Source organism: Canis aureus, chromosome 1 (genome assembly GCF_053574225.1).
Source record: "Canis aureus isolate CA01 chromosome 1, VMU_Caureus_v.1.0, whole genome shotgun sequence".
Classification (NCBI taxonomy): Eukaryota; Metazoa; Chordata; class Mammalia; order Carnivora; family Canidae; genus Canis; species Canis aureus.
In genome coordinates this window covers 58,874,666-58,886,264 of record NC_135611.1, presented here as the reverse complement: position 1 = coordinate 58,886,264, position 11,599 = coordinate 58,874,666, and the positions used below count along the sequence as shown (strand labels likewise).

At 42.5% G+C, this 11,599-nt stretch overlaps 1 protein-coding gene across 6 annotated transcripts in view; it reads right to left on the bottom strand.

Annotated features, from left to right (window-relative positions):
- Positions 1–285: 285 nt before the first annotated feature.
- Positions 286–11,599, bottom strand: part of SLC35F1 (solute carrier family 35 member F1) — a 389,817-nt gene continuing 378,503 nt past the window's right edge. For all 6 annotated transcript variants that reach the window (XM_077900929.1, XM_077900939.1, XM_077900949.1 and 3 more), the window contains one exon: positions 286–3,657. In XM_077900929.1, coding sequence (XP_077757055.1) covers positions 3,433–3,657 — 225 coding nt within the window. In that variant the 3' untranslated portion in view covers positions 286–3,432. The remainder of the gene's footprint in view (positions 3,658–11,599) is intronic.

The window sequence follows — 11,599 nt, the reverse complement described above, 5'->3', positions numbered from 1 at the left end:
TGTCCTACGTATGTTTTAAACTTGGGCTTGGAGGCTGTAGACCCAGAGCCGCCTTCAGTGGTCAGTTAAAAAATTAATTTTGCAAATTACAACCCTGCTCAATTTGGCTTCTCAAAGCTTCAGCTCTGAGACCAACTGTGCCCTTCCTAATTTGGAAATATTTTCTTTCTGGTGTTTATTTTGACATGGACCCGGCTATCTACTTTGGTGGCTATTTTCGGCATCCCATGGGAGCTCCTTCCCTGGTCGCCATAGTGCAGACAAACACTCAAGAAAACCAAGAACTCCGTGCTTTCATAAAGCATTTATTTTTATTTGAAAACATTATACAGGCATTACATTGCCACAGCCAGTCCATGGGGGAGCATGCAAATATCAAAAATGGAAAGTTTGTTCGACTTATTGGTGTAAATCTTTTACTTTTTTGTTGAGGGGGGGTTCGTATTTTCCATTTGTGGTGTCTGGATTAGTGTGCTTTGTGGTGTGGCTTGACAATAGAATCCTACCCATGGGGTAAAATCTGTCCTGGTAGCTAGCTGGGGACTCCTAAGTGGTTATAACTCAAAACCAAACCCAAAACAAACAATACTACACGCCTGTCAAAAGGTTAATAGCACAAGTTAGCAATATCTAAACTAAACATTGAAAGGTTTTCGGGGGACACAGTGGTGCAAATTCTTCCATTGCTTGGTCTACCTGGTTGTGTATTACAGAGTCTGGAGCAGTGGGAAGGTGTGACCCAGGCGAGCACTGTCTCCACCCCCCCCCCCCGGACCCGCCCCCTCCGAGGGGCAGGTTTTCAGGGAGGAAGTGAGAACCTGCATTTACCGTCAGTGGCCTATGGTTTGATCACAGGATCCAATTGTGTACAAGTTGCTGAAGTCGCGCTGGTAGGGGGTGTGGGAGGTGCGGAGGGGTGAAAGGAGGAGCTGTTGGCTGGTGTCTACTGAGGTTGTGAGATTTCCAAAATGAAAAGAGCTAGAGATAATGTTGGCGTACATCCCACTTGCCACCCCACTCCCGCAGGACCAGCGTTTTAACACAGAAGAATCTGTTCTGTGCTATTTCCCACCCTCCTACCCCCACCCTGTTCAATCTGGAACACTTGATCTCGGACAGGTCACTATGTTACCAGCCTTTCTACCTGGAGACGGATGAACACAGTGAAGTACCCCAGTGACATGAAAGTCTTGTGCACAAGGACTCTGGATGATAGAGGGTGTAGGGTGAGTTCACCTTAACATTCACACTGGGATTCCATACAATGGAGTCAATTAAAATAGCCTAGAAAATAAGCCAGATGGCTGCTCTTGGCCATCCGCTGATTGCAAACCTTTTTTGAAATTAAAATTTTTAAAAAAACATTCCCAGTCCACTGAGTTGACTTGGAATAGCTTCATCCACTTATTTCTCATAAGACTTTACTAAGCGTCTACAAATTAGTGTCATAAAAATGAATAAAAAAAGTCTAAAACATTTGGCTTTAAAATAAATACTAAGGATGCAATAAATCAAGCAAATTATGCCAACCGAAGGAATGTAAACACAAAAATAAAACCACAGTCTTTAAAGGTCTTCAGATCTGAATGGACAAAATAGTCAGAGAAAGGTATTTAATTGGTTTAAAGGTAGCAGAGAGCAGACACTGGCAGGTTGTTTTGACTTGATATAGCTTTAACATAGTTCTTGTTTTCTTTTTTTCCTCCGAAAAGAAAACACATTTCTGAGGGGGCTAAACAGTGATGACCATCAAATCTTTATATCCGAGGAGATAGTTTTTCTTCCCCCTCTCCAGGGGCAGGACCACACCCCCTGGGTAGAAGGCGGGTGGAGAGGCCATCTGGTGCTGACTACCAGCACGCCATGCTCCCTCCCCTGCCTGGGATTTAGGCCTGTGCAGGCTCTATGGGAATCCCCATGGGGCTGCAACCTGTCCTACTTCACACGGACCCCTCTGGTGTTTTGCTTTGTTTGCTTAAGATGTGTTGATCTGAACTGCCTACAGTTTCATAAGCATTTATTCTTCCTTTACAAACCCTGGACCCCATGGCGGATCTTTCTGAAAGGCATTGAAGCCAGCCAACCTTAAAGACTATTTCACATACTGACACATAGAATCTATTCCAGATTGTCGAGGTCTGTGGTGTTGCTGGATTTTTTTTTTTCGTATGTGTTTGAAAAAAGTTACATTAAGGGCAACAAAATTAGACTAGTGACATATCCCTCAATGCCTTAGTAGGACCCTGCACTGTTCTCTGTGTCCCTAAGAAGATGGTGTGGCTATATTCTGCTATTGAAGGGAGGCCCAATATGACCAAAATGCCAAACTTTTTCATTCACGACATCTTTATCACTACGAGGTGGTCAGATCCATCAAGCTATTGTCAGAGATTGCTCCACATCAGCACCTTGACTTTGTTGGGAGGCTACACAACCAATGATACTCCACAATAAAGGTAATTTCCATGCTGGTGTATTTTAAAAAGGGTGTCACACAATTTAAGAGGGCAAGAGGGCCATGGCTTTTTCCAATGACTTGAGTAATTTCCATAGTATCACTAAAGAAATCTAGGAATTAAAGGTAAGATCAAATAAATTTTTGGAAGAGAAGATATAGGGAGGGGCAGAAAGATATATTACCCTAAACATACATGATATTATTTCTGGAGTTTCCTATAAGCCACAGAAAGGAAACATTCCTTATCCTGTTATAACAGGGACTTCATCAGCAGAATCACGTGGCACAACAGAAAGGCAATGGCCTGGAGTAATCAGAGATTGAAATATAAAAAGGCTCAAGTGTTTGTTTTATATCTATTCCTAGAATAGAGAATTATATGGTCAGTTGCCCCTCCCCACAAGGGTCACAGCACAAAATATTATTGAGCAGGCAATCCAACAGGTAACAGAGGAAACCATTAGCCACCAGGTCCCTAGGATAAGGAAACGTCTCAGGGGTGGAGCTCCTGTGGCGTGCAGCACTCATACAGACTGTGCAAAAAAATAAAGTATGATTCTTAAAAAGTGACTTGCCATAGAAAAGTGGGATTTGTGTTAACTACATGTGGGTCTGGCAAATAGTTCTCATCAGGAGTACAAAATAGCCTCCTGAACGTTAGTGTAATAAGAGTAACAATAATAATACAAATAATAATAACACTTGCTTTTAATTCAAAAGTCTTCACAGTAATTAATGCAGGAGGGCTGTGATCAGGATACATACTAGCTAGGCGTCTCTCTAAGTCAGGTGGCTCGGGGCCTGCGTCTCCGGCGATGGTGAGCGCATGCCCCTTACAGGCTTTCAGATTTGCTACCTTGCAGTCCACCTGTGCAAACCGCACCTAATAAATACCTTTCTCTATGTACAATACAGAGATGGAGGGCAAGCACGTGGCCACGGCGTGGACTTCAATGGGCTGGGAGGGCCACCCCCTAGGCCACGCGCACGTGGGGCTCCTCTTCGGTCTCCTGGCCCAGGCTGGTGTAGGTGACCGAGGGCTCCACTTGAGCCGTGGCCGGTAAGTCCACAACAGGTCCTGAAGGATTGCGGAACTGCTTGTACACACGGGGGTCCTGGGCTACGTACGTGGAGGTGGACGAGTAGAGCACCAGCCCGATGAGGATGGTGAAGAAAGACAGGAGATAAAGGCCTGAAAACTGAACAACACAACAGCGAGGTCAATGGGCGGGTCCCAGCAGGGCCACTTGGGCGTGAAGGAGGCACACAGGCACCAGAGCCGAGCATGTCCCAGAGGAGCCGGCAGCTTGACAGGTTGGCCAAGGCCCTTGATGGAGAGGGAATGTTCTCTTCCTACACTAGCTCGGTCTTATTGATTTTTCTTATCTTTTTTCTCGGCTCTGTGGTGAACCCTGAAGAACATTAGCTAATGTCCCCAAAAGTGCCAGTCTGAGTACTTGACGTGGGAGAGCTAGTGAAGCACCAATTAAAATACGTCAAGTTAAAAGCAAAACTAAAACAACCCCCCCCCCCACACACACACAACAAAACCACCCCCCTCCAACATCTCTCAACAAAGAGTTGGTTGGTTGTGGCTTTGTTAAGCCCAGGAGAAACAAGGGTGGTAATGAAGCCATCAATACCAAACCCCTCCCCGACACAGCTGCACTGGGTGCTCTTGTTGTGCCTTAATCTGATTCAGACACTATTTGTCTTCCCCGTAGGAACTGTTACTGACTTTTGTGGCTATCTTGTGATATGCCAAATCTCACTTTAGTCAAGAGCTGTCGTCCCAGCCTTCACCGCGTGCGGCATCCACGGGCAAACAGAAGACCAATTTGATAGGATTTTCCTATTTTATTTTTCATGCTCATACTCTAAAAGAACGAAAAACTGCTAGAAAGACAAGAAGAGGATCCCGAGAGTCTATAAAGGAAGTTGCAAGGCTGTAAGAGTTCAAAGACAGCTACAGTAGAAAAGACATCTCTGAGGTGAAGAGCCCCGCTATGGTGGTGGTTTTTTCTTTTTCTTTTTTCTTTTCCTCTCCCCTGCTACTGCTCCTCCTCCCCCTCTCCCTCTTCTCCGCCTTCTTCTCCTCCTTCTCTCTCCCTCCTTCCTTCTACATCTTCCTCCTTCTCTCTCTCTTTAGCAGCAGCAAGGTAGCTAAAACTAAAGATCATATTCCGATTTTCTTTCTAGATCATTCTTCATCTTGCCTTTCAATTCCTTTCTTCTTCATATTCAAACCATGGGATAGTCCTTCCTGAGGGGGATTTATAGATTAGACTCAGCTTGTAATAGCTTCACTTAAAGAACTTGAAACGACCAATTTGGTTTTTCCCAATGAAAAGACGTGTGCTTTATTCTTTGATTCATGAATTTGTTGGTAAAATGAAATGGGAGGAGAAGACCACTCAGCACTATGGTAGGTGATCGCAGAAAACCAATTTACCCCCCACACTTGATTCCTGAAATTCTATATTGGAGAGCTGCAGTGTTTGCCTGAAACTCTGGAGAACAAGATGGGTTTGTCCCCAACATCCGATTAATTTCAAAAATTTTATTAATGACTTTCATCTTCAAACTCCTCTGACACGTCCCTAGTTTCAAGTGAAGAGCTTTGCAGGTTGCAAGGGTGAGCGGGCCTCTGCTGCAGCAGCTGGGGGCCAGGAGATTACAAATGGGGCCTCAAGGTTAGAACTGCCTTCTAACCACATGCTGGATTCAAATCCTAGCTCCCCTTACTTTCTAGCTGTCATTTTGGATAAGTATGTTGTCCTCCTCAGGTCCAAGTTCCCTTATTAGTGAAGTGAGGCTAACAATTGTTACCTACGTACAGGTAGCTATAGAGAGCGTGGCTGTAAAGATTAAACTTGATAAAGCATGTAAAGCACTTATCCGATGCCTACCTTGCAACAAGCATTCAACTCATGTTACCTTTGTTATCATGATTACTGTTTTGTCATTATTGTTTATACCACTATCTTATAATCAATGATCATATATGAAACACTCTTAGGTAATCGTTGATTAAATTGCCTTGCTCCCTTAACTATGGGACTGTGTCTTTCTTGACCAGTGTCAAGTAGAGAGCCTGGCACATTGTCGACATCTACTAAGTGTTCTTTGTTCTTTGTTTTTATTTTGAATGAATGGATGGATTAAATTATGGAGACGCTTCAGATTAAAGAAATAAACAGTAAAAAGTCATCCTGTGCCAGCAATGTACTTCAAATTTTTTAGCTTTAAACTTGAGGGACGCCCGGGTGGCTTAATGGTTGAGCATCTGCCTTGGGCATGATCCTGGAGTCCTGGGATCAAGTCCCACATCGGGCTCCCTGCATGGAGTCTGCTTCTCTCTCTGCCTGTGTCTCTGCCTCTCTCTCTCTGTCTCTCATGAATAAATAAATAAAATCTTAAAAAAAAAGAAACCTTGATAATCCAGTATCATTTCTCATACATCAAATGGCAAACAAAAACTCATTGAAAGGGAAGTCATAGTATTGATCCTTAATCATTAACTTTAAAAGTCATCTACAAACCTGGGGTCAGTCAAAGGAGAATGACAAGACAACAAATTGGGAGGGAGGATGCAGGAGTCTGGATAGATCAGATTGACACAGGACATTTCATAAACTCAGGATGGACAGGATTTGGCAATGAAGGGAGTGGGACAGAAGAGGACCTCATGTAGGGTATCCTGCAAAAAGGATTTGAATTCCTCTCAATTTCTGGTTTTGGCTCCCATAGTCTGACTTGGCGTAGATGACAAATATTTTAAAATTCATCTTTGTAAATCTATACCTTTGTCATTGTATGGACAGTCTTATTTAGCACACAAGCCCAAAAGGGAACAGAAAGGCATGCATTATGATTAATCTGGATAAATGCTGAATATTAGAAATAATGACAGAAAGTTTTGATTTTTTTTCTCTTTATAGATTGACAAAAAAAAAAAAAAAGAAAGAAAGAAAGAAAGAAAGAAAGAAAGAAAGAAAGAAAGAAAGAAAAAAGAAAAGAAAGAAAATTGAATCAGGGTTCCTAATAGGATGATTCCCAGTTTTGGATGCTGCACTTATCCTGATAGACCATTCTTTAAAAAACAAAAACAAAAACAAAACTCCAATCAACCAAACAAAAATTCTTTTTTTTTTTTCTTTTCAAAAATTCTTTATATTCTAGGCTGCTTAACTCATTTACTGCAAAGAAATACTCATGCCTAGTTGCCTAAGCAAAGAGAACAAGGAATCCTCCGGGTACTAGAGGAAGCCTTAAAGCCATGCCTGTGACACACAAGGCAAGGTCAGGTGGAGGCCTGCTGTCCCCACTGCAGGGCACAGGCTGCTGTCTGATGTGTGCTCTGTGGTCCTCCCCAGTCAACAGCAGCCCATCAGAAGACACTTCATGTTCTGTGCCGCACACACACTTTTGCCTACATTTTATCTGACCTGGAGCTTTGAGATGCTGAGGAAGGATGTGCCCGCCTTAATACCCCCGTGCTGTCCACAGTGTTTACTTTGCTGCTTTTTCCATCCTGATGGGTCTCTTTGCTAACAAGGGTCAGAAAGCACTCATGGTGTATAATGAGAATGCCTGCGTGTTGCTTAAAGCAATTTGACTGGGACACAAGCCATTGTCCAGGAGGGGGTGGCTGGGGAGACTGATGCTAAGACTGTGCAAAGTTCCTCAACCTCTAAGCTAGGGATTAAACCTAGGTCTAGCCAGCTGGCATCTCAATATGATTACTATTTAGCTAATGAGACATTTAGCACATCGGTTAAGGACAGAACAAATGTTCATTTTGGCTTTGGTATTAAACATCTAAGCAGAGTTTTAATAAACTAATGACTTTAGTGAGCCTTAAGCCTATACAAGAAGAAAACCCCATGGTTTGTAAGCCATTTCAAAGTACATTTATAAGTAAACCAACTAGAATATGTGAGGAAGAGGGCAATTTTCAATGGCATCTTTCCTTTGCTAGCTTGACCAAAAAGATGGCAGGGGTGAGCAGAGAAGAATGTGGACAATCCTCAAATAGGCATAAGGTTTCAAGGATGAAGTGACTTTGGGTTAAAGCTCTGTTTTTACTGAATTTATGTCCCAACTGCTTCTATATGATGGGCCTGCTTTTACCTTCTTTCCTGGGGAGTGCACTTTTGGTGCATGCTTCTGTATAATATGGCTTTTATAAAGCTCCTGATGTTGGGCTTTGGTCATTTTTGCTCAGTGATTGCACTTGGGCCTATAAATGATCAGAGATAATTTTTATTTCATAAATAATGCTCAGTTAAAAGATTCTTTTAGCTCTTAAAGGGAGATGTATGGCAGTTCTATCTCCAGAAAAAATGGAACGCCTTGGTCATTTTTGCTCAGTGATTGCACTTGGGCCTATAAATGATCAGAGATAATTTTTATTTCACAAATAATGCTCAGTTAAAAGATTCTTTTAGCTCTTAAAGGGAGATGTATGGCAGTTCTATCTCCAGAAAAAAAAGAGTCAATGGAAAAAAGAAATTATGTCACTTGTGACATGTAGAAGAAGATCTGGAAAAGAGTAGCTGGTGAAGTTTCCTAGGAAACCAGGGTACAGGGGAATGAGGTTTGGTTAAAGCTCCTGGAGTTACTTTACAACAAAGGAGATATTAATTTAGATCCAATTGTGATCAACTTGGAGGACCAAGGAACCTCAGAAAAAATGCATTTGGAAGGAGAGAAAACAAGGTCAAATTAGAAAGAAAATAGATACAGGTAAAGAAAGTTCCTCAACATCCATGAGGAAAGGGGACTGCATAACTGGATATGCAGAAAAGGAGTAATTCTCTAAATTAATCACGTAGCATGTATTCTTTTCTCTCTCCATCTCTCATTTTTTTTGTGTGTGTGTACACACACACATACACACACACCTTTAAGTCACTATTGCTGACCTGATAGGACCTGCATTCTGAACTTGAGAGAAGCTGAGTAGGTGAGAGAACACAATTCCTGAAGCCTTCTCACATATGGCAGGTGAGCAAAAGACAACATTTTCAAACCCTCATGTGCTCCCAAGGCTATTTATAAAGTGTGGAGGAAGGACAGAGCAGTATCTCAGGTCATGCTTCATCTTGAAGGCATTATTGCTAAAATTTAAAAAATACGCTGTCTTGCTCCAGCAAAGGTGCTCTATTGGATGCAAGTCCGCTGTTGAAAGAGGTGTTCCATTAGGAATCTTGATAATGGTAATCGTTGAAAATGGCTTCTGCATTGCATCAAGAAGCTGCTTAGAAATGAATTCAAGGACATTTCTAAGTGCTCTTACGCATGGCTTTCCAAATACACAAAGGGTAACAAAAGATACGTGGCTACAATAATGATTTCCTTTCTTGTTCTTATTCAAGTTTATTCTTTTAAACAGACACAGATGTAATTAAACCATTCCACATTTTTCACTCTTTAGCAGAAAATACCTAGGAGGATAGAGTCTGGGAATTTGCAAACTTAGCTTTGCTTCAAAGGTCAGTGCCGCCATGGGTAAGTAGAACAATAAAGGGCAGTGGCTGGTCATTCCCAAGGTTAGATGGCACAGGCTGGTAAATGTGAGGTTCAAAAGCTGTCAGGAGGAATTTCTATGCAGGGAGATTGGTTCGGCAATCTCAGTAGCAAGTTATGGCTGGGGAAAATCAGACTTTTAATTAAGTTTGTGAAAACTATCCTGAGTGATCTACAATGTAAAACAGTGTCCTTTCCCCTATATTTCCATACACTGTGATATAAAGTGCACATATAAAGGCAAATCAACTGACACATCTAACCATGATTTCTAGACTGAGAACAAGTAAATAAGCCAATTCTGTCCCCAACAGAAAACCAGGTGATGCAGTTTGGAGGTCCTCAGTATAATAGTTTAAAGACTCATCAGTGACTAAGTAATGCAAAATGCCAATTAAGAGTGAATCATAATTAAATATCATGCTACCATAGTGGAGTTTTTAAAGCTAAATATTATGGGTTGATAAAATTGGCTTTAATAACTAAAAGGGGAACTCTCTTGGGCATCCCATTTGATATGTGAATTAGAGTGGACCCTTTGGGTAACAACCAATCTGCCAAGTGTCCTGGGGTGAAAGGGAGAGGACAGTTCACCAATGACAACTCATCTCTCAGTAGCGGTGTGTGTCTCAGCAGGTTGTGGACCACACCTGGAGCTTGAGAGTGCAGCGGTAGGGAGCCCAGACAGGGGAGGCTGGTCCTTGCTGGGCAGGCTGTAAGCCATGGGCTGCTTGGGGGCCTATGAGGAAAGGCTCTCCGCTGGTCCTGATCTATCGCTGCTGGGTCTGAGCCAATTCTATTCAGGGCAGGGCCCCTAGACAGACTTGGCTCCACAGAAATGCCAACATAAACAAGTTGATGCTTGACCTCCTAATTTTGGCTCTGCGCTAAACTAACAAGATCATTTTTATTATTATTAAGAGTTTTAAAAATGCAAAAGTTTGGCTCCTGAGTTTACTGAACTGGAAATAAATTGTCTGGAGAGGCCAGAGCTTTTTCAAATTCTTTAGAACTGCCTTATTGTTGTTCTGTCTCCTACTCTTGCCTCCTTGTATTCCTCCTCATTCCTTTTCTTTTTTTAATTAAAATGAAAGGGCTACATCTCTCTGGCTAAATACTAAATACTAATATTTATTTCTTCTAAGTCATAAGTCATAGAATGGGAAAATACCAAAGGCAACCATGGCACAAAATCTACTCGCAAACACCAAAATCAGTCATCTTCAGAGACCCACAGTACGGACCTGAATCCCTCCCTCCCCATTCTTTCTCCAAAAGAGATAGAAAATAATCCCAAACTCCTGCTAATATAATCAAGACAGATAAATAAATAAATCGGTGAGTGCTTCAGTCAAAACGCCAAATGGTCTCTTGATCTGTATCAGTAAACTGATGAATTACAAAAATTTAAATACTCGGTGAACACCTTAGCCTGGAGACATCATGTTGTTAAGGAGAGAAGTAGCAAACAGAAGGGCCCTGACACTGTCACAGGGCCAGGCTGTGCCCCCCACTGCAATCCCAGTTCAGTTTATGAGGCCTTCTATTTGATTTGCAAAACCAATTTATCTAGCAGTATAATTTGTGTAGCCAATCACATCCAAGGCCAATAAGGGCTCTTTTACGGGCAAACATCTTCCCCTGTGAGTAATTTCACACATGAGTACAGCAACGGGGAGCTAAAAATGGATTTCTGACATTATCTTTTATATGACAAACAGACATTTTCACTTGGTTTGATGAATTGATAGAACTCCTCATTCATGCAGATTTCTATTCTCTGCAGTCCAGCAAAGGAAGATCAGGACAGCCAACCAGAAGTGGAATCAAAGGGGCCTACTCTGTGGGAGTGTTTAGTTATAGGCTCAGTTGCCACAAAGGCCATCAGATGGCTCATCTATGTCACCTTTCTGTGCTTCCTTCTTATCACTAATCACAAAAGGGATGACTTTGCATGTGAGGGATGCTGAGCAGTGGCCCAGCCCCGTTCCGACTCTTGCATAATCAGATGATCCATTTTCTCTCCACACAACACAGAGGTGCACACTGGGCTGTCGTGATTTTGCAGGAGACTGAATGTTAAAGCCAGTGATTACAATGGAATCAAGAGGCAGAAATGGGAGTGGCACAACGTCCTCTTTCCCTGAGGGATCCACTAGTAAAATTTTTAAAATTTTTGCGTCCCGTTACCACAATGCTCTGCTGGCCTTAGTTCCAAAGGGAGGAATGTTTCAGGGGCTTCTGGATGGCTCAGTTGGTTAAGCTCCTCCTGATTTCAGCTCAGGTCATGATCTCAGGGTTGTGGGATCAAGCCCTTCATGGGGCTCCTTGCTTAGGGTATAGTCTGCTTGAGATTCTCTTGTCCTCTCCCTCCTCCCACTCACCCTCACTTGTGTGCTCTCCCTCTCTCAAATAAATAAAAGTCTTTTAAAAAAGGCAGGAATGTTTCTACGAAGAGACCCAACAGTGATTCCATTGAGCTGAAAGTGAAGTCTGCCATTTAGCTGCTTTTGGCTCATGCTTCTCAATTAACAAAGAAGGCAGCTCTTGTCACTGTGCTGGCTGGGTTGACTGATCTTGGTTACCAAGGGGAATTGGGCTCCTCCTTCA